Source organism: Musca vetustissima, unplaced genomic scaffold (genome assembly GCF_032173495.1).
Source record: "Musca vetustissima isolate MV318-11 ecotype Yass unplaced genomic scaffold, APGP_CSIRO_Mvet_v1 utg136724, whole genome shotgun sequence".
In the NCBI taxonomy this organism is placed as follows: domain Eukaryota; kingdom Metazoa; phylum Arthropoda; class Insecta; order Diptera; family Muscidae; genus Musca; species Musca vetustissima.
This window is the reverse complement of record NW_026885323.1, coordinates 26464-50879: the sequence shown is the minus strand read 5'-3', so window position 1 is coordinate 50879 and position 24416 is coordinate 26464. Positions and strand designations below refer to the sequence as shown.

General features: G+C 34.8%; 1 protein-coding gene across 1 annotated transcript in view; it reads left to right on the top strand.

The window, feature by feature from the left end:
• Positions 1-1147: 1147 nt before the first annotated feature.
• LOC133332495 (adenylate cyclase type 5) overlaps positions 1148-24416 on the top strand; it is a gene marked incomplete at both ends in the record, with an annotated part of 45942 nt that continues 22673 nt past the window's right edge. The window contains 9 exons of the mRNA XM_061540896.1: positions 1148-1292; positions 1456-1550; positions 1648-1807; positions 5436-5533; positions 5613-5703; positions 5888-6001; positions 19319-19552; positions 19763-19920; positions 20662-20795. Of these exons, the coding sequence (XP_061396880.1) occupies positions 1148-1292; positions 1456-1550; positions 1648-1807; positions 5436-5533; positions 5613-5703; positions 5888-6001; positions 19319-19552; positions 19763-19920; positions 20662-20795 (1229 nt within the window). The remainder of the gene's footprint in view (positions 1293-1455; positions 1551-1647; positions 1808-5435; positions 5534-5612; positions 5704-5887; positions 6002-19318; positions 19553-19762; positions 19921-20661; positions 20796-24416) is intronic.

The following is a 24416-nucleotide window of genomic DNA, read 5'->3' as shown; positions in this document are numbered from 1 at the left end:
ATCTAAATCTGGACCGATTTTCACGAAACTTGGCAGACATCATTATAGACCTAAATGATTAGCCTGTACCAAATTTCGTGCAAATCAAAGATATATAGGGACCGTTTACATTAAATCGGTTAAATATATATATGGGAGCTATATCTAAATCTGAACCGATTTTTCCCAATTTCAATAGGGTTCGTCCTTGGGCCGAATAAGTGACCTGTGCCAAATTTCATCAAATTCGGATCATAAATGCGACCTGTACTTTGTTTACAATTTAACATCGACAGACAGACGGACGGACGGACGGACGGACGGACATGCATAAATCGACTTAGAAAGTGATTCTATGCATATTCTCAAAAGGAACCATGGGTCTATCTCGATTATTTTTGCCTGTTACAAACATATGCACAAAGACATAATACCCTGTACCACAGTGTGGTGAAGGGTATAAAGATTGTTTTATATAAATTTTAGGGAAAAGTTTAGATGAGTTTTAAGTTAAGCTTCCACTCTTTAAATGTCCATATTTTTGTGATCGACTTGAACGTTTCAACAAAATATTTGACGCCATAAGTGGGTGGTAAACCCTTAAGTGATCGATCAAATACAATAAAATGGGGTAGTGTTAAAAGTTTGTTGTCGAACTTATTACAAAACCCTACGTAGTTACAGCGTCCAAAAAATTGTTCACAATATTCGATGTCAAGGAGTATCACAGACATGTACATTCATGAACACAATGTTCCCAATATGTGTGTATGTGTGTGTGCCATCTCTTTTATGCGGGTAATTACTTTTTGTTAAAAGAAAACAAATGGCTTTGAACAATTATCCAGTTAATTGACATCAAACAGGATAAGATATTCCGATGCAGTAAAAATGTGCATGATGAAATTAAACTATGCGGGAGAGGAGCAGAATTGATAGAATATGTGTTTTATTTAGGATTCCATGAATTTGAAAAGGAAAAACATCATATTAACCTTATAGAAGAACAAAATTGAAACTAATAAAATGAAATTTCATTTTATTTCTATTCTACCCCTAAAGCAGAAATGTTAATTTAATATTCACATAGCTGTATGTGACTTTAAAGTAATCACAAATTAACAGACTATGTACATATATACATATATTTTCCCCCTTTTCATTGCAGACGCGTTCACATTACCAAAGAAACATTGAAATGCCTCGATGGTGACTACGAAGTGGAAGTGGGAAATGGTGCGGAACGTAATTCATATCTGAAGGATCATCAAATTGAAACATATCTAATTGTTCCCGGAGATATTTATAGACCGGTATGTAATGAAATGGAAAAAAATCCGACAATTATAAGTGTAATGTAATTTTATGTAATGATAGAACAGAATTTATTATTGTACTCGTACCAAAGGAATAACAAATTGATAGGATTTTTATTAAATGCATCTTTTGTTATTTATTTTCTACAAACATAAAAAGAATAAAAAATCACGAAATCGTTTGCAAGTGAACGGAAATATATCCAAGGAATTACGAATGATGGGCCATGGAAGTATGCAGAAAAATTGTTCCAAGTAAGTTGCTGTATGAAGTATTGCAGATGTTTGGCATTTTTTGGTAACATAAATTAAATGATATTTTACATTGTAAATTTTCTTGTTTTTCATACAGATTCGGTTTCAGTGACAACACAGAATCATCTAAAGATCCAGAAGATGAAGTCAACGAATATCTTATGAGGGCAATAGATGCTCGTAGTATAGATCATTTAAGAGCTGAACATTGCAAATCAATTTTACTTTCCTTCAAAGAACAAAACCTGGAAAGAAAGGTAAATATACTTAGATATACATAAATGGTGTTACGAAATAATTCCACAATGAAATTAAGCCCCAAGGACAAAATTAAAAAAGTCTTAAAATTTGGGAAAATTATGAAATCAATACCCAAAAAACAATCTATAACAATTCCCCAAAGAAATGAAGAAACTCCCCAAAATAAAATAAGTCTCCAAAAATTAAGTAATTATTACTTCCGGAAATCGTTAGTTTGTGGGCGAGAGAGGTTAAGGTTTACCATTCCCCTCAACTCTGTCGCCTACTGAATAAAAAATGGGGGCAATTAAAAGTGTCTTGCATAATTCAGGACGTATTTAAAAAAAATTTGTTTCTTTTTAACTCGAAAAAATAATGTTTTGTTTTTCGAAAATTTTTTCTATTCTCGATTTATGGACACCGATGCACAGTGGGAAAAAATGCACAGAAAATCAAAGTAAATGTTTTACTGTATGTTTATGGATATTTTGGATAAGAATAGATTTAGATGGACAATTTTAATCATTTTATGAAAAAATTTGGCAATTTTTTTTATTAACCCATTAAGCGCCGATTTTTTTTTTTTTTTTTTAGAAAAAACTTAAATTTTTAGGTGAAAATTACTATTTTGAAGCAATTGAAATATTTTATAATAAACAACATTTTTCGTTATAACTAATAGTACTCCTAAAATGGGAGCTTCTTTTAAAGATTCAGAAACATTTGAAGGGTAAAAAGTGGGTTAAGGACAAACACTATTGTTATTGTATGTATCTTTATTATTGTTAATATTATATATCTAAAACATTAAACTATATATATTTTATAAAATTTAGTCATTACTTATTAAATACTAATCACATTCAGAATCCGAGATCTGATCTGAATTATTTGGTAGCATTGGATCCTCCAGTAGTTTAAGGACTTCTTCAGATAGTGGCTCACTATATCGATGGTTAAGAGATGTACTACGAGACAAACTTGATATTTTTGGATCAGAAGAAAATAGCAACCTATTGATAAGATCCCTCATTGTTTCCTCACGACTAATTTTTCTGGTGTACAGTTCCCTGTAGTTCCGAAAGTCCTTATTTGTGGATTCCATGGCTTCTTCAGACAACATTCCTATGGGCAAAGCTGCACATTTAATTATATCAGCTCCATGCACTAATATTTTGTGTATGCTTGAGGCATATAGAACCAAGAATATAGTTCCACGAAAAGAATAACTGTTTCCTCAGTAAGTTTTTTAAAAGACTCTGCGTTAATAGCATATCCACAGGCCATGGTTGAAAGGATGATACTAAAATTTTTAATTAATCATCAACACCAGTTATCGACGATGCCAAGCCAGGTTGGCTAAAAAACGCTTAGCAGTATTGCCATCGTTTGTTGTTCCGGATACTGACTTAGGTGTGTCAAGAATAATGTGCATTTCTTCCTTCAATTCATTAATGATACGTGCCTTCCTTTCTTCGAAAAGTGGCCGATCGGAGCCATTAATTTTCCACTTTTTCAAAACCAGTCGGAATGAAATGTGCAATATACATTCTAAATATCGAATCCCTGCATGTAAGGTAGACAGGCCGTATTCGTATAAGTTGATGTTTGGTGTCAGTGACGAAATTTTACTGTAATCATTCATTACGTTTGGTGTTATGTGCTTATAGCGAAAACCATAAATGTAGGTAAAACCGTGTATATATAAAGTGGTCCCTTTACCTGCGGTATTTTAATTTTTTTCAATTTTTATTTAAAAAGACATTTGGAATAAATGTATATTCAGTGCATGAGTTTAAAATCAACGTTTGGAACAGCTTACTTAAATACCCTCATTTTCATACTCACACCCAGTACTCTGGAACCTTAGGATGGACATTTTGAACTTGTTTTTTTCTTATCTGCTATGCTGTGATCTATTCCAAGTCATATTTGATGAATTATATCAAAAAAATTCACAAATTTTTAATTTTATTTGAACAAAACCTTAAAAAAAGCTTCCTACACCAAATTGGCATTTTTCAAAAAATTGCCATAAATCCGAGAGTCGCAGGAAAAAATTTAGTATGATGTTCTAGACAGACACACAAGAAAAATAAAACAAAAATCAACGCTGAACTCGACTGCACTCCATACTAAACCCCTATTTTAATTGAATGAATTAAAAAAAAACGGACCTTACATATATTTAGCCCGAAAAACCAAAATTATAATAACTTATGGGTTATATAACTATACCATTTAATTAAATACCAATACTATATATCAAAAATGGACAAAATTTTATAATAATATATTCACACAATGAACACGACCATCGCAATTTTATAGCTAAAAATGCCATTTTTAACATTGGAAAAATTTTCTATTTTAAATGTACCGTTATTCCGTTCTAGCTTATTAATTCGGATTATTTTATACGAACTTAAGTACTCTCAACACTCTACTTTAAAACTGCATTAATGTTATAAAGTTTCCTTCAACTTCATTTTTAGATTTTCTGCGCGCTAGATCGGTATTTTTCCCACTGTGCGATGTATGTCCTTTTGGTCCAGCCATATAACGGTACCCAAAATATTCGGTACTACGAAGATTTTTGGCACGTTCCTGCCGAAAATTTCCATTATTGGTTCACATTTTAGTGTAGCCCCATCCAACGTTCGGTACTTTGGCGGTTTTAGATATGTTATTTGAACGGAATTAGTTGTGAGTTGATATTTTGGTACGCATAATTATTAATGTTGGCTTATGTTTCCGGATAGCCCCCATATAACGGTACCCTACCAAATCCAACCCATTTGGGAGCAATTTAATATTTTGGATTCTCATGTAGTAGAAAATATCCCGACAAAAATTACATAATATTCGTTATTTTGAGCACGGTTTTTAACCGAATAAGTATTATTATCGGTTGTCAAATCTTCCTACGAAATATTATCAATGTCTGTTTACGGTTTGATAAAGCTCCCATACCTTTCCATTTTCGGTGTTTTGAAAACTTTAGCCGATTTTTCCAGCCATGTGGCTTTAATTTGCTATGAAAGGATTTGAAGTTTTCATATAATCCCACGTAAAAGTTCCGCTTTATTTTCTGAATTTTTTTCCGAATTTTCAACCGAATTTTTTTCTCGGGAGTGTCTATATTTTGATATATCGGATTCCTGGTGAATAAGAAATAAATTAAAAAAGTCCCGTTTAAATTTTCCAACTAGAGTGTTCGTAATTTGGACCACTATTTTTTTGGAGCGTCAACTACATACTATGACATAATCGAATCGAATTTTGAATTCACGTGTTAGAGGGTATAAACAGTTTGGCCCGGTCAAACATAACAAATTATTGGATCATGATTCCTTAAAGCCATGGGTAGGGTTGAAGCCTTCGTGGGAAATAAATGTCAAACATAGACTTATATTTTAAATGTTGTTATAACCTGAAAAAAAACGAAATACTTTGGTTAAACGTTCCGCTAAAACTATTAAAATACTTAAAATGAGCGGTACATTTGGAATAGCTCCTTAAATGGACCAAATATCAAATTATCTATTTCTCATTTGGTTATATAATAATTATTGCCGGCAAACGATGTTCTTGTGTAGAATTTTAAATTACTCTTTTTTTCATTTTCTTCTTGTCTTCTCACAGTATGCAACAGAACCAGATCGAATGTTAAGCGTATATTTTTATTGCAGTTTCATTGTCTTAGTCGGAACGACTATAATGCGTCTGTGTATATTTACAAGGTTGGTATCAAGTTGAAATTGGAACTAGCTAACAAAGTCAATATTCAAATCATTATTTTGTATATTTATTTTCTTTCAGTAATGCATTTACAATTGGCATATCTTGCCTTAGTGTAACGGTGGTCTTGCTAATATCTGGCCTGGTTACATGCCACAATTTCAATATTAATGTAAGTGTGAAAATCACAAATAATTAACATATTCCGTACATGACCTCTGGCTCTTTCAATTTAATTTCAAAGTTATTTACTTAAGTATTTCAAACCGAAATGTGTTTTTTTAACTTTATTTATTTTTGAGTTCAGCTGCTTCTTTCAGTTTTTTACGTTTCATGCTTTCACTTTGTCCTTGCAGATTCCCAATGGCATCAAACAATTTTCATTGCAAATTCACAGCAATCGCATTCTGTCGCAATGTTTTGCATTTCTAACGGTTGCCCTGATTGCCCTCACAACGGGACTATTGATGGTAAGTGTTAAAATTTTATTCAAATGTATTCATCCGATGTGGCTCTTTGCGTTGACATTGAGCTGTGTGTGGATTGACGTGGGAGAAATTTAATCTCAATTTCAATAGAAATGGTCAAATGGCAAGCAAAGTGAATGAATCTCATGTCAATATCACGAAAAAAAATATATTGCAAATAATAAAAAAATATCGACTATCAAAGCGTGTGATTATCCGATGTTTTGTTCATAGTTAAACTAAGTTCATGAAACATAAAACTAACTTCGGCGTATCTGTATTCCGAGCCTGGGTAATATTTATCGATGTTTGCACTCTCCTCAACATATAAATCATGTGATCCAAATTTTCTTATTTTACAAACAAACGTCTTGGCTTATTTGACCCCCTAAATATTGACCGATGATAATGAAAACAGTAGACCAGATCTCATTCCCCATAAAATTTTGAATTGTGATGTTCGGCTTATAATTATGTCCTCTGGACCGATTAGAAAACCTAACAAAAATACATTTTTCAGGACATTTCATCCCCTAAATTTGATAAACTCACTGTTAATTTTGAGGAGTTACACTGGTGGCCAAAACTAAAGCAACTAAAATTGCAAAGTTAATAAATGCCGCATAACTTTTTCAAAAATAAAGATATCGTGTTGGACAAACTACGGTGGAAGGTCTAGATGCGCAGATACCATCAAGAAAGCCCAGATAGGCTTTCACAAAAGCTTATAGTCGTCGGATAAATTAAAGTTTGATATTGAAAAAATTACCGTGAGATGGTGAAAACAGGTCAAAATGGTATTGGGCTATTTTGCTTTTTATGGAATTTGATCTTGTTACGAGATTTATGAAGTAATGGATCGAATTGGTTATACAAATGTGTTGGAAAACATTTTGGTACCCATCGCAGAAGGAAATATACCGCACCTTTGGATGTTTCAGCTTGACAATAACCTCAAACCGATTAAACTTTTGTTGCCGGATTCAAACATTAGGTTTTCATAATGGCCTACACAATTATCTTCAGTCTGTGGAAAAATCGTTGAAGTACCACAGATAGCAAAATTAAAACAGATTCAGAAACAAGCAAAGATAAAATTTTCTGAGCGTCAATTACAAGATAAATTTATTTATAAAAATGGTACATGAAATGTAAATATAGGGAACATACCAAAAAAGTGGACCTATACCGACATTTCTACAAACCGATTATGTAAACCATATGTTATTATGCATATTTATTCCCTCAGCCATATGGCAAATGAGGTTGCATTGGTTCTAGATCCCAGGTTTCTTTGGACCAAATCCGTTTCAGAAGATTTGGATTTCATTCAAACTTTGCATATCTAATTATATCTTCAAAAATTAGCTCAAGTTCGAAGATGGGGAACATCGGTCCACTCCTTCTGGTACTTCCCACAGAGGGGCTACTGCTAGACCTATATGTGGGCTTTATTCCATATATTGTATGTTATATCGAACCTTACTTTCTAGTTTTTTATCTCGATATGCTCCGCAGGTGAAATGATTAAAACATAGTCTTAGAACCAAAACTCGGAACAAATCAGATAAATATATTAACCAGTAAGGAACGTAGTAAAGTCGGACTGGGCCGACTATATGATACCCCTCACCACTTTGGGTATATTGTACATATGTATCCTGACAATTGCATGTCAACGTTCCCACGAAGGATCATTCGGCAGATTTAGAGTCGTCTGCGTTCAAATTTATGGAAAACGATTGATATACGCTATTCGGCACGCCTCTCTGTTAAAAATGTAATTTCAGTCAAACACCCGTTCGAAATACATATGCATCTGCACCAATTTCAACAAAACGCAATAACGTCATTCAAGTCTCAAATTGATACGTTGTGCAAAATTTCGTATTAATCGGATGGTACACCATTTATGTAAAATTGAACGAATATATATGTATATGTGGGAACTATATCGAAATCTGAACCGATTTTCCCGAAACTTATAATGGAATGCACCAAAGTCCCTTTATAAGTTTCGGAAAAATCACCTAAAATCGGACGAAAATTTCTAGACTCAATTCAATACGCTATGCCAAATTTCGTGCACATCGAATGATATAAAGGTACGTTGGTGCACTGTTTACCTAAAATCGGACGAAAATATATATATGGGAGCTATATCTAAATCTGAACCGATTTTCACGAAACTTAACACGCATCACTCTAGACTTAATTTAGTACCCTATGCCAAATTTCGTGCTAATCGAAACATATATAGCTACTTGGATGCACCATTTACCATAAATCAGACGAAAATATATATGGGAACTATATCTAAATCTGAACCGATTTTTCCCAATTTCAATAGGGTTCGTCCTTGGGCCAAATAAATGAGCTGCGCCAAATTTCATCCAATTCGAATCCAAAATACGACCTGTACTTTGTTTACAATTTAACATGGACAGGACATGCATAAATCGACTTATAAAGCGAATTCGGTTCAAAAATACGCACAAGAACCCCAAAGAGATTTGGTACCTATTAATAACTCAAAATACAAAATTACAGCAAATTCGGTGGAAAATACGATCAAAACCCCCAAAACACTGAACATTAAAAAGTCGACCTACAGTTTTAATTTTTTTGTGGAGAAATTAAATATCCAAAAAGAACCTAATGTACAAATTTCAGAGAATTCGGTTAAAACACGACTAAGAACCCTAAAATACCGAACCTTAGGGGTGCCCCAATTGGGAAAATTTAACTTGCCTGCCTGCAGGCAAAATTTCAGCACCCTATCTCAATTCCTTCAGAAGATAGATTGTCTTAGAATTTTACCCTTATCAAGAAATTAAATGAATATAAATGAATAAAATTAATATACCCTCCATACTATGAGGGAGGTTATAATAAAAATGGATCTAGTTTTGACCAAGCAAAAATTGGGTCAATTTAGTATTACATTTATTGCAAATTTTGTGTTTGTATATATTTTTAAAGTGAATAAATTACCTATTATCTTTTTTTTGTTTTTTTGAAAAACGTTCACTATAAGTTTATTTTTAAAAGTTAGTTGCTTTAATTATGGCCACCAGTGTCCGTCAGTCTACCTGCCTAATCGATGTAAAATAAAGAGCAGAACTTTTTGGACTACTTTTAAATACTCTCGTTAGTAACGATGCCGTTATAACGGCAGTCCCTTTAAATATTTTAACATATTCAGCTGTGTAGAATAGGTTCTGTTTTGGCCCACCTTCCTTCATACATATCTCAAATGAATATCATCTTACAGCAAAACACACAATAGTTAATATTCTGTTAACCACATTAAAAGCAGATTCCCAGACAATGGTTGAAATACTTTTTCATTTACAAAAAAAAATACCTAGCTCTCTCCAGTTTTACCAAAGACATTTACCGAGAAAGAACACAGGCAATAAATGTTAAAATCTTTGTCTTTGCCATTCTTACCGTTTCCCTCTTCGTTTCTACCATGCAATTAATGTGAATGGCTTTTGATTAAAATTGTGAAATTGTCTTTAACGAATTATCCTTTAAGAAAAGTTAAGTGTTTTAAAATGAGAAAAGTTTAAACAAGAGATTATGCTCGAATCAAATATTGTATTAAAGATATTGTTACGTTCTTCTTGGATTTTACTAAATCCCGTGTAGACGTTGTTTTATTTCCCGATACAATTCGTACCAAATAAAACGCGGGTTCTTTCAGATTACGATTATTACAATGACTTTATTCACACAACTTTACTTTGCACTTTACTTTACACGACGGTTTCAATTCGCGATCTGATTCACAACTGACTAACTGCCTTTCCATTCCCTCTATTTATATGAGCCCTGCCTGTCGCTACAGAAGTTTCTAGACGATCTGGTAACACCTAGATCACGAACAATCTACCAATGCAACAAACACATTGAGTAACAATAACAACAACAAACTTACTGAGTGAACAATAACAACAACAAACTTGAGTAAACAAACTTACATTAACAACAACACATATACAGGCGAGGGAATAACAAAGAAAGAGGAATAACAACAACACATATACAGGCGAGGGAATAACACAGAAAGAGGAATGACGTTTAACAAGAATTGTACGACAATAACAAAATAGAAAATGAAAGAGGAAATGGAAGGATGTAGAAAAATCTATACAGTGGTTGTTGTTGTGAAGTTATTCAAATAAACTGCGTAGTAGAAATTTACGTTACAATTCAAATTCTTAAATTAACGGAATTCATCTAAATTAACTTAAATCTAAAGTTATATTCGTAACATTGCCCCCCGCTTAAGCCTGTTCGTCCCGAATAGGCACAGTTCCCGTTCCGTAGGGGGTCAGCCGCTCCAAATGTACAACTTTCATCTTCGACCTGGGACTGTCGCTCCTCTGGATGCGATAAACGACGTCATTTATTTTCGTGACAATCTTGTAGGGTCCTTCCCAGTGCGTTTGCAATTTGGGGCATAGTCCTTTCTTTCGTTGTGGGTTGAACAATAGTACCAGTTGCCCTTCTTGAAACCCATCGGTATTTGCCGCTCGATCGTACCTTGCCTTCATGCGGTTGCTAACCATTTTTATTCGATGTCGGACTGCATCGTGGACTTTACTAAAAGAGTTTTGACTGTCTTCATCTTGGTTCACATCGTCGTTTGGGGTAGCACCGAATATCAAATCGCCAGGTAGCTTTAATTCATTTCCGAACAGAACTTTGGCTGGGGTCCGGGATGTGGAATCATGAATGGCCGATCTATAAGCCAATAAAAACTTTGGAATATGCTCATCCCAGTCTCGTTGGCCACTGTCCACCACTTTCCGTAGATGTTCTTCAAGGGTGCGATTGAATCTTTCCACCATGCCATCTGATTGTGGATGTAGGGGCGTCGTTCTGGTTTTCTTAATTCCGTAGGAGTCACACATTTCCTTGAAGATCGCTGATTCAAAATTCATACCTTGATCGGAATGAACCTCAGATGGAACACCATAGCGACAAATCCAATTTTTGCTGAACACATCCACAATTGTCCTGGCTTCTTGATTTGGGATAGCATAAACCTCCGGCCATTTACTGAAGTAATCCATGACCACTAAGACATACCGGTTCCCAGAGTCGCTTGTTGGGAACGGTCCAGCCACATCCATTGCGATTCTCTCAAAAGGGGCTCCTGAATTATACTGCTGCATGTAGCCTCGACTCTTCCGTGTTGGACCTTTAGCTCTTATGCACCTTTCACAATTGGCGATCCAGTCGGCAATGGATTTTTGACAGCCGACCCAGTAGAATCTCTGCTTCACCTTTTCAGCGGTCTTTGCTATGCCAAGATGTCCTCCACTTGGCCCATCGTGAAACTCCGACAAGACATCTCTTATTTTGGAGTCTGGGACGACGATCAAGTTCCGGTGAGATTTACCGTCCTCACTTTCCCATTTGCGATATAAGCAACCATCTATTATCAGTAGACTGTCCCACTGGGCCCAATAGGATTTTAAAAGAGGGCTTTCGGAGGTAATTTCTTTCCGACTAGGTCGCTTGCCCGTTTCTATGGCCGAAATTATTTTGCCCAGAATGGGATCTCTTCGTTGTTCCGTCGACCAATCTTCTCCCGACTCAAACTGCAATCGTCGGACGTCCACGATATTCTCTTTGCTCTCAGCCTTTGAGCAGTGGCTGTATTCTACCTTGCATGGCCGACGAGACAGGGCATCAGCATTACCGTGTTTTCCGTCTTCTCTGTGCTCGATTCTGTTCAACGGTGACTCATTGGTGGACTGTTGAGCCACTCTTCTACCATCTTTCGTTGTAGGTGGTGACGATGACCTGGATCGTTTGCGCTTAGCTCTGCATTCGCGTGCAATATGACCTGCTTTATCGCAGTTGTAGCATCTAACCCTGGGTTTAGTCATCCCTACTAACTTTGTTTCTTCTATTACCCGCCTCATGGCGTCCTTGATCAAGTTAACGAGATATTTGTGTTCGCAACATTCGGTCTCCAGTTGGCTAATCTTGTAGGTCTGGGGCTTAACAATCATTCTTGCCGTCTCTTGGGCAAGGGCAAACGACACGGTTTCGGCAAATGACGCTTTTGGTGACGCATATGTTGCACATTTAATCTCAGGGTCACGTATGCCATTTACAAAGGTTTCGATTTTAATACGGTCCACCAATGGGTGATTCTCTCCTGGATACGCCATTAGCACCAAACGTTCCACCTCAGCTGCAAAGTCTTGCAACGTCTCGTTTGCCCTCTGCACTCTTCCCCTTAATTCCATAAGGTAGATGTTTTGTTTATGTTCGCCACCGTACTTACGTTCCAGTGCAGCAATAACATCTTCATAGTTGTTCCTAGAAGCGACAGGAATGCTCTGTATAACATCAGCAGCACTGCCTTTCAATGCCAGAAGTAGTGCAACCGCTTTGTCGCTGTCGTTCCACGAATTTCTAGAAGCCACTGTCTCGAACTGTAACTTGAAAACATTGAATGACGTAGAGCCGTCGAATACAGGAGGTTTGATTTTTAGTGTGTTATCGGGAGCTCGCACCGGACCACCTTTAATTTCCATTTCCGAAATTTTCTTCTCCAGATTCGTAACCCTGTGGTCGTGGGCCAGAAATTTCTCGTCAACCGACTGCACTTTCTTATCCAACTCTTTAATTTGGACCTCCACGGTTTCCACTCTCCTTCCAATAACTTCTGTAATGTTCTCGAGTTTCTCGTTCATTATTCTCGAATTTTCGTCAAACATTCTGCAATTCTCTGCCTTGAGTTCATCTAACTTTCTGGAATTCTCTTCGAACATTCGTCTCGTGTTTTCTTCTAACTTTCTGGAATTCTCTTCGCTCCTTCTGGAATTTTCCTCAAACTTTCTGGCATTCTCTTCGAACATTCTTCTCGTGTTTTCTGCTAACATTCTGGAATTCTCTTGGAACATTTTAGCCAGCATTTCTCTTAAACCGTCACCCCTGGCAGCTACTGACGAGACTTCCCCACCGTTGGATTCGCCCATTTCCGATAAATCCACTTCATCCTTACTGTCAAACTCATATGTATCGATGTTCATACCACGGCGCTCGAACTCATCCAACAGACGTTTTTGTAGTTCAGCCTTGTTGCCAGTAGAGGACAATTCCAATTTATTGAGCTCCTTCTTCAAGTCTTCCACTCGTAGATCCTTAAACTTCATCGTAGTATTATCGTAATCTCACTTCCGACACCAATTGTTACGTTCTTCTTGGATTTTACTAAATCCCGTGTAGACGTTGTTTTATTTCCCGATACAATTCGTACCAAATAAAACGCGGGTTCTTTCAGATTACGATTATTACAATGACTTTATTCACACAACTTTACTTTGCACTTTACTTTACACGACGGTTTCAATTCGCGATCTGATTCACAACTGACTAACTGCCTTTCCATTCCCTCTATTTATATGAGCCCTGCCTGTCGCTACAGAAGTTTCTAGACGATCTGGTAACACCTAGATCACGAACAATCTACCAATGCAACAAACACATTGAGTAACAATAACAACAACAAACTTACTGAGTGAACAATAACAACAACAAACTTGAGTAAACAAACTTACAATAACAACAACACATATACAGGCGAGGGAATAACAAAGAAAGAGGAATAACAACAACACATATACAGGCGAGGGAATAACAAAGAAAGAGGAATAACAACAACACATATACAGGCGAGGGAATAACACAGAAAGAGGAATGACGTTTAACAAGAATTGTACGACAATAACAAAATAGAAAATGAAAGAGGAAATGGAAGGATGTAGAAAAATCTATACAGTGGTTGTTGTTGTGAAGTTATTCAAATAAACTGCGTAGTAGAAATTTACGTTACAATTCAAATTCTTAAATTAACGGAATTCATCTAAATTAACTTAAATCTAAAGTTATATTCGTAACAATATCTTTACAAAAGAGACAAAAATTGAATGGATTTATGATTTATGAATAACAAAGGGGGTCCCCTTAAAGCAAGAAAGAAAATAAGTGATAGGATGAAACTTTTATCTGGCATTTATTTTAGGGCGATTAGAAGTGACGTTAATTTCGCCATTTCCGGTCCATAGCCAAGAAGTTGACAATATATCCCAGAGGAGTGGTTGACCTTTATATTGACACCAATTGTTGTATCTACTCGGATGTGGCTGTTATACGTAAATATTTAAAAGTGTCTATGTGTTATGACATTATTTAGTATTAATATTACCCGACTAGAGAACCGAAATGTTACGCTGATCGTTTGAAATTTCGCTTGGTGTTCCGGTTATGATCAAGGACGCCGCCTATAATTTTCGGTGATGTTAAGATGATATTCAGGACTTACCAAAGAACCGAAATTTTTTTGTCAGATTTTTAGTAGACCCAGACTCCATTATTATATGCAGAACGTCACATATTTTACACGGTGAATCAAAATAGCTGCTTAGATGATGATATGTCAATATTCCGAGGGTCAAATCAACCAAAACCTAAAGTGACGATTTTTTTATTTGATGGCGTAAATATTCACCTGGGAATAACAAGATTTGTAAAATATGCCAGGATTAGATAGTGGTAGGTAAACAGATACCTATAATATAATCGGCCAAGGGTATGAAAATATCGCGAAATATTGCCCAGTCTCATAATATAGAACCGTATAAAGTTAGATTTTCGTAATAGTTGAGTGGGGTATCATATGGTCGGCCCCGTTCGACTTTACTGCTCCGCTGGTTTCAAATATTTCTTTGTTTTCTAGTTAGATACAAGAAAAACACACTGGACCTATTTTACCTAAACGTTCCTATACGTAAAAAATATTCGGCACAAATATTTCACACATATACCGCAATTTCTAATTACCGTCACTTCTGTGGGGAAATACCTCTTCGAAGCACTGAAAATGGGGAATATGTCGAAATATATACATGTACTGAAAGTTCTCTTTAATTATGTTGTCTACCCTTAACGAAACACAAAAATGAGGAAGGACTCCTATAAAATGATTATGTTAAAACATGGACCTATATTAAAGTGTTCTGCATAAATATTTCTGCAAAAGGCAAATGACTAATTGCTGGAAAAAAACTGTCAAGGAACTAAAGACTAAAATATGAACCTATATTGAGCATTCTCTGCCCAAATGTATACCAGACTCCAAAAATCTGGAATGTCAGATTACAGCCATTTTTGTAGAAAAAAAGGTGAAATAATATCGTTTGCAATATCCAAGTTTGCAATACAAAACATCAGTGACTGCATGTCAATTTCCAAAAATCCGGAATGTCACATTACAGCCATTTTTGTAAAAAAAGAATGCGAAACAAGTACACAAATTCAAAATTCCTGCTATGGTATTATGTGATAGTAGGTTATTCATGATCCGAAAAAATAGTGTTCCAAATTACAGACACTCTACCTGGAAAACTTATGCGGGACTTTTTTAATGTATTTTTATTATCCAGGAATCCGATATGTTAAAATGTATTATTACCGAAAAAGAAGTGGTACTGTTACATGAGGTTATATCTGTGGGGCAGAAAAATGCACCTATAGTCTTCTAATACCGAAAATGGTGTGACATTGATAATTTTTGGTAGGAACATTTGACACCCCATAAGAATTTGATGTATCAAAATTACAGCGAATTCCCCTGAAATGGGTAATGGATGTACAATTTTTTATGGTGTGCCAAACTTGAAAAGTTTACCAATATTTATAAGGTTTAGTAGGAATTTTGTGACATCCAAAAAATGAAAATACAGCTAATTAGGTAAAATCAAGTGCCCAAGCTCCCCATGATTTTTTATTTTTAGATTTTATATGGGGAATACCAATGCTTGAAAAGTTTACCAGTAGTAACTTTGCACATATATATTTGAAAAATCAAATTAGGAAGAAAAATAATTCACAAAAAATTGTTTTTGTTTTCTTCTTGTTTTTTTGGTAGGGAAATTTATTACTCAATGGAAATCCAAAATATTAAATTGCTACCAAAAATACCGATGTTTCGGTAGGAATTTTTGACATCCCATGAAAACCTGAAAAATCAAATTAAAGCTAATAATTCCCCAAAATAACTTGAAATTTTGGGGGCTTCCCGGTTAATATGATTCGATTAAATCAAAATTTTTGGTAGGGAAATTTATTACTCAATGGAAATCCAAAATATTAAATTGCTACCAAAAATACCGATGTTTCGGTCTAGTTTTATATAGGGGCTTCCTTAAAAGGAAAGGAAATTTTGCTAATTTGATAATTTTTAGGATGATTTACTATAATATCACAACCTAAAATAACAAATTACAGCCAATTCGGTAGAAACATGAGCACAAAACCATTAAAATATTGAATATTGGGGAGTACCGTTATAGGGTGGCTACCCCGAAACATGAGACAATATTGGTAATTTTTGATAGGAAGATGTGATATCCAAATTGAGTTCAAAATATTAATTTACAGTTGATTCTGTTGAAAAAAATCTGTCTAAAAACCCCAAAATACCGATTATGTACATAAGTTTTTTTGGGGGTACCCTAAAACGCGTCAAATTACAGCTAATTCGATTTAAAAATCCTCATAATGCAGAATATTTGGGATAAAGTTGGTGGCTCTACCAAAACGTCAACCGATATACCCCGTTTACAATACCAACAATCCTAGGAGTAATTGCAATGCCAGTGTAAATTTTCAAAGCTCTATCTCAAATATTGCGATTGCTATTGTGATTTCAACAGACAAACGGGCAGACAGCAGACGGACACGCATAAATCTACATAGAATTTTATTCTGATGGAGAATATATATACTTTATTCGAATGGGTGTATAAAAATCGGAGTTGTAGAAAATGTGTTTTAGGCCTTCAATTTCCTAATACCATACAAGGTCCTGCAGAAAATGATTTTTTTTAATCATGAGTACAACAATCCTACTATTAAATTTGATTCCGATTTGTGCAGTGAGATCAGAAGAAATTTTCAAACAACGTCTTAAGAATAAAATTCTATCTATTATCGTATGTCTACTGAATCCACTTTTGAAATTTAACATTAACATTTCAAGACTGTTTAATATTGATCCACAGTTGGATATTATCGAAGCGAATTTTAATGGCAGTATTTTGTACAATTTTCTATGTCGAAGTTAATGTAAATTTCCAGTCGAAGTTAATGTACTTTGGTATTCTGAGTTGTTGGCATAATGTCCGCGTTTTTTTTTTTTTTTTGTATAGACCCCGTATAACGTCACCGTCCTATTTTAATAATATTGACAATTTTAATCACACTTACCAACCGAAGAGGATGCAATTTGGCATTTCTAGTTCTTGGAACATGATAACACATTTGCAGAAAATGTGCAATATAGGTCCAAGTGTTCGTATATCCTCCATTTTCAGATCTCGCCCAATTTTAAGTAGCATATTTTCCAACCGAAGTAAGAGTATAGTACATTGCTTTTACATATCACACATATAAAGTTCACGACCCATTTCAATATGTTGAAGGTCCTATCAGAATTTCTAAATATTTTTATACCCTTCACCAAACTGTGGTACAGGGTATTATGTATTTGTGCATATGTTTGTAACAGGGAAAAGGAAACGAGATAGACACATCGTTCCTTTTGAGAATATGCATAGAATAACTTTTTAAGCATGTCCGTCCGTCTGTCTGTCCATGTATTTTTGTGAGCGAAGTACAGGTCGCATTTATGATCCGAATTGAATGAAATTTGGCACAGTTCATTTGTTTGGCCCAAGGACGAATCCTATTGAAATTGGCAAAAATCGGTCCAGATTTAGATATAGCTCCCATATATAGTTTCGTCCGATTTCATGTAAATGGTGCACCAAAATCCCTATATATCTTTCGATTTGCACGAAATTTGGCATAACGTACTGAAATGAGCATAGAGTGATGTCTGCCGAGTTTCGTGAAAATCGGTCCAGATTTAGATATAGCTCCCATATATAGTTTCGTCCGATTTCATGTAAATGGTGCACCAAAGTCCCTATATATCATTCGATTTGCACGAAATTTGGCATAATGAACTGAATTTCATGAAAAACGGCCCAGATTTAGATATAGCTCCCATATATAGTTTCGTCTTATTTCATGTAAATTGTGCACCAAAGTCCCTATATATCATTCGATTTGCACGAAATTTGGCATAACAGACTGAATTGAGCCTAAAATGATGTCTGCCAAGTTTCATGAAAATCGGTCCAGATTTAGATATAGCTCCCATATATAGTTTGTGCACAAATACCCTATATATCATTCGATTTGCACAAAATTTGGCATAACGTACTGATTGAGCCTAAAATAATGTCTGCCAAGTTTCGTGAAAATCGGTCCAGATTTAGATATAGCTCCCATATATAGTTTCGTCCGATTTCATGTAAATGGTGCACCAAAGTCCCATATATCTTTCGATTTACCCGACATTTGACAAAACGTACTGCTGGAATGATATGTGCTGAGTTTCGTGAAAATCGATTCAGATCTAGATATATATATATATATATATATATTTTTCGTCCGATTTAATCTAAATAATGTACCAAGTTCTTATGTTGCATATCGTTTTGATTTTAATCCAGAATAATGTGTGCCAAGTTTAGTGAAAATCGGTTGAGATTTAGATATAGCTCCCTTATATTATAGATTGATTTTAAGTAATTGACGCACCAAGGAACTAATATATGGCTGATAGGAACAAGACGTAATGAAATCAGTATAACTTAACCTGTGACAAGTTTCGTTGAAATCGGTTCATATTTGGATATAGCATCCATATTTAAGTAAATTGTGCATCAAACTCCTAATATTTGTTAGATTGACATCAAATTTTGCAAAACGTACACAATTGAGCATAGAATAACGTAGTTGGGTTTTCTATAAATACAGACCTAGCTCAACGGATGAACTATTGATATTTGTTTGAAGTCGATTTACATAATTCTGTTCCATTGTAACAAGCGAATGGCATGTTTGTGGATAGATCTAGGTCGTTTCACATTTAGATAGATATCACATATTTTATTTCATACAATTTCATGATAATAGTCCCATAGTGGTGAAGGGTATCATATAGTCGGCCCCGTCCGACTTTACTACTTTCCTTACTGGTTAACTATATGTAAATGCAATAAGGCAATGAGTCCAAATTTGTCAAGTCCCCATATAATTTTAACATAAGACAGATTCGTATCAAATTTTGAACGTAGAATCACGTATGACAAGTTGACTGATGAATTTATTCCGACAAAATTATGTAATTTTTTCGTTAACCTATTTCTGTTCTTTCAGTTTCAAGAAGTGATGATCATTGTGCCATCTTCCGCAAAAAGCATAGCCAATATGGATAATAGTAATAACAGTTTCTATAACAAGGAAATAAACGACGCGATGTTATTTGACTTGAGCGCTGTACAACAACAACAAAATCAAACTCAACCCACCGAAGAAGAGAGATGGACAAAAATAAAGCCACTTGGCTCTAAATTTAATAAATTTTACTGTGATTATTACTTAGCTATTAATGTAAGTATTTCAATTAAGTTGATTTGAATATGAATATACAAGTTATCAATAAATTAATTTAATTACGTTGAATTTAATCAATTTTATGAAAATGAAATGTTATGACTGCATTTACTTTCAGATTGCTATTTTAATAACTTAAGTTGCAAATAGTTGTTCTAATCACACTTTTTTGTATTATTTTTATTATTATTTTTATATTCCCTTTAGACTTTTCTGTTGCTGACCCTACTTTCGATGATGACTTGTGCCACATATCAAGTGTTACGAATTCTATTTAAATTAATATTGCTATTAATTGCATCGATGTTTTATATTGGATTTTCGGTATATATTCTGATGCAGGAGGAGTTGTATTACAAACTAGAGTAAGTACTTTGGCGCTTCGGAGCATTAAAAAAATATTTTTTTATTTATTTCTAAATTCGTACTTATAAAATGAAATAAATGAAAACATAAAAAACTCTTGAATATATAATTGATATATTTTTAAACTGAATATTGTGAGCGAGAGCGTATCTCAGAACTTATAACCTTTAAATTAGGCATAAAATGAAAATAATAAATATTTGGAGTAAATACTGGGGTATCAACTAAATACCAACAATGCTGTATGGGCCTATGCCAAATCGTGGACCCATTATGATAATTTTCGATAAGATGACTTGACAGCAAATGTCAATATTTGGTTTCAACCTATTTTCGATTTGTGGCAACAATATTTGCATGCAACAATATTACACATTGACATTATCTGTACACCAACAAATATTTTTCTAATTTCCTATTCTACTTATTAGTTTTCAATGCTAATTTCATATTCTTTTCTCATATTCTTCTTCCATTCAATTTGTATTCCCTGTGGCAATGAATTGATGATGATTGTTGGAATTCGATTGGAACATCGCCACTGTTAATGGAATGGCTTGTTTTGCGATGCATGTTATTTTACAATGTTGCCACCACCACCAACCACGTTCGCCATAATAACATCAACCAACCAATCAATGATAACATCCGGGACTATGTCGATACTGTGGTGATCACAATATACCCTAACGTATAAACGATGTTCTGTTCTGGCATGTTCCATAACTGCTATCAATTAGTAATGAGGAGGCACTACTGCGTTACATAATTGATTTAATTTTCCTCCTTGCATTTATGCTGGCACTGATTTTCCATAGTCACCAGACAGAGGCCACCTATCGTTTGGATTTCATTTGGAAATTACAGGCAACGGGTAAGTTAATGAAATTAAACATTTTTGGTGATTCAATATCGAATAACCTTTCATTGTAATAGAATATAGAAAATAGTGAATAAAATTTTTAGTTACATTATATATTAAGGCTATGTGAAAATATAGACCGATTTAAAGACAGATTGGCACGTGTAATTCTTAAACAATTTGCACAAAACTATTCATTGCATTCACAAATATATATAAATTCATTACTTTTAATTTACTGTGTATATATAAAAAAAACCAGTGAGCGGAGCAGTATAGTCGGACGGGGCCGACCATAGGATACCCTACACAACTATCACGGAACTCTAACATTCTGCTGATGTTTATTTCGAGCCTGGGCAATATTTTTGATATTTGCACCGCCTTGCCGATTAAAGGTCAACAGCACCTTTTCCTTACACTGACATATTTTCCGAATATTACTAATATTCAGTCCTTCTAATTACTTGTCCATATTCCCTTCACCGTGGGTTGTGTTGTGATGTTCGGCTTTCAATTGTGGCCTATAGATCGACTCGAAAAAAAACACACACAAACATATGTTTCCGATCCATTTCATACCAAAATGATTATGTGATCATCGCCGATAATTATAGTCGTTGTCCTTGATCATAACTGCAATCTCATGGAAAATTTCAAAGCGACAAGCGCTATAATTCCGCCCTCTAGTGTGGTAATGGGTTACAAAATAATATATGTAAATATTTATGTGTAACTCCCACATCCGAATACATACGACCATATAATTCGTATCAATTTAAAGGTCAACCACTCCTCTTGAACATACTATATATACATACTATATATATACGCCATAGAATACAAATTTTGTCATTTTTCACACAAAAGTCAGGGTCCATTCGACCCGCTAAATAATGACCGATCTATATCAAAACAGGTATACTTATTCTTTGGCCCGTTCCACTTCTCCACCATTCGCGGTGTTTGGGCCATAATTGCGGCCTCTGGAGCTACCAGAAAAACCGACAAAAATAAAGTTTTTGGTCCATTCCATCCCCTAAATATTAACAAATCTTTTCCAAAAACAATAGGGTCTTCATTGGCCAGAAACCATCCTACATGCAAAATTTCATAACTGTGGCCTGTATTGTGTTTACAAATTATAATGGACAGACGGACGGACGGACACACATGTCTAGATAGACTCAGCTAGTCGAGATATGACGATCGGTATACTTAAAGGTGGGTCTAGGACTATTATTTCGCGGCGTTACAAACTTTTGGGGCAGCACAAAGCTATAATGCCCTGACAACATAGTTGTGTAGGGTATAACCACATTTCTATATTTGGAAATAGATTGTCGGCATGACGTAGATATTTACTCCTGAATGACATAGACCCGAGATAATTGGTAGTATATCCATGGACTGATTGACATTTAAATTGATATCAATTATATGTTGAAACTTAACCTGGCACCAAAAGCGCGGTATAAATAGAAAAATGTTAAGTGTTTTGCTAACTTCCATCTCTGTTATGAAAACATGTTAAATTTTATTTCTATCTGGCAACTCCTTCAAATAGAAACAGGTGTTCAAAAAAGACGCATCCGCAATTTTTTTACAATGAAAAAATTAGAAATGTGTCCTGTCATTCAATATTTACATAAAAAAGGTTTATCGGGACATGAAATTCATAATGATATGGCGAATGTGGTACAAGTGCTTCTTCATATGCAACAGTAAAAAATTGGCTTGCTGAATATAAACGTTGTCGTACAAGCATTGAAGATGAACCACGTCCAAAAACAGCAGAAATTATAGCCAGATTGCATGATATGGTATTAAATGATCGACGAATAAAAGTGCGTGAAATTTTTAATATCATGGGCATTTCAAATGATCGGGTCCATTTAATTTTGTATGGAGAACTGCAGATGATAAAGCTTTCTGCATGATGGGAGCCGCATTTATTAACAGTTTCAAGCTTGTTGGGATCGTTTTAAGCGAAATAAAATTGACTTTAAGTTTCGTTTCATAACTGTTGATGAGACATGGATCCACCACAATACTCCGGAAACAAAAGAACAATCCAAACAATGGACTGAAACTGGAGGAAGTGCCCCAAAGAAGGCAAAAACAATTCAATCGGCTGGTAAGGTTATGGCAACGGTATTTTGGGACTTCAGATGTATTTTATTGATTGATTATTTGCAAAAGGCGTGAAACAATAAATTCAGAGTATTTTTGCAACCTTTTGAATCAATTAAAAGTACAAATTCTAGAAAAATGTCCTGAATAAAAAATAACTTTTCATCAAGACAACGCACAAGAGTGGCTAAATTAAAGAACTTAAGTACGAGTTGCAGCTTGACCACCCACATTATTCTCCTGATTTAGCTCACAGTGACTTTTACTTCTTCCCAAATCTAAAAAAATCCTTGCTCGTAAGCGTTTTACCTCAAATGAAGATGCAATTACTGTTGTAAATCACTATTTTCGAGTATCTAAGTATTCATATATTATTTAGTAACCCATTAACATACTAGAGGGCGGAAATATAGCGGTGACCGCTTTCACATTTTCCATGAAGTTCCAGTTATGGTCAAAGACAACGCCTATAATTTTCGGTGATGAACAGATTGGTATGAAATGGACCGAAAACTTATTTTTTGTGTTTTATTTGAGTCGATATAGGCCACAGTTATTATATGTATATTGTGTGGAACTCCTCACTATTTTGTCGTATAACTTTTAACTTATCAACTACTAAATTTATGAGAGCATATGATTTGACAATGACCAGATGACAGTCTAAAGAAACCATTTTTTATTTATTAGAAACTAGCATATGCCCGCTACTTCGTTAGCGGATGTGAATATTATTTAAACATGTCTAAAGCTAATCAGCATACACACTTAGTTCCTTTGTTCCTTTGTTCCTTTACGTACTCTAGTATTTCTAAAACTAGGTACATGTCTCAACACAACACATCAATTCTCATCGCAACACAAATCTAGTTCTATACTAATGTTGGTACAATTTATTACCTTTTGTACTCTAGTAGTACTTGTTTCCAAAACTTTGTTTCCGCTCTATAGGTTTACCCAAATCTGAATGTTACCAATTTAATATAAATCCAATAGAAATCATATGTCCTAATTTCAGGATTCCAGACCAATCGCTTCACCAAATGTTGTACCTTTTAGAACATATTAGTCCATAGCCCAATCGTACACCTCAACAGTGATCCTAAATTCCAATTTCAAGATTCCTGCTCCACCCAAATCCACATTTAGTACCATTTTGGTACACATTAGTATAATCTTCCAAAACTTCCTGCAACTTCCTATGCCAATGAAACTTTTTTCCCCGATTTCAGGATTCCAGTTCTATGGATTCACCCATAATTTAAGTTGTACAAAATTTTGTTTGCATTGCTGTGCATTTCCAAAACTTCCTAAAACAAAATTTCAGGATCTCACACTATCGGTTCACCCAAAATTCAAGTTGTACCAAAGTTAGTACCCATAAGTATAAATTTCCAAAACTATTTCCATACACTAATCCTACACTCCAACCGTAACTTTATTTCCAAATTTCAGAGTTCTAGCTCTATCGGTTCATCCACACATCTCACAAACATGTGG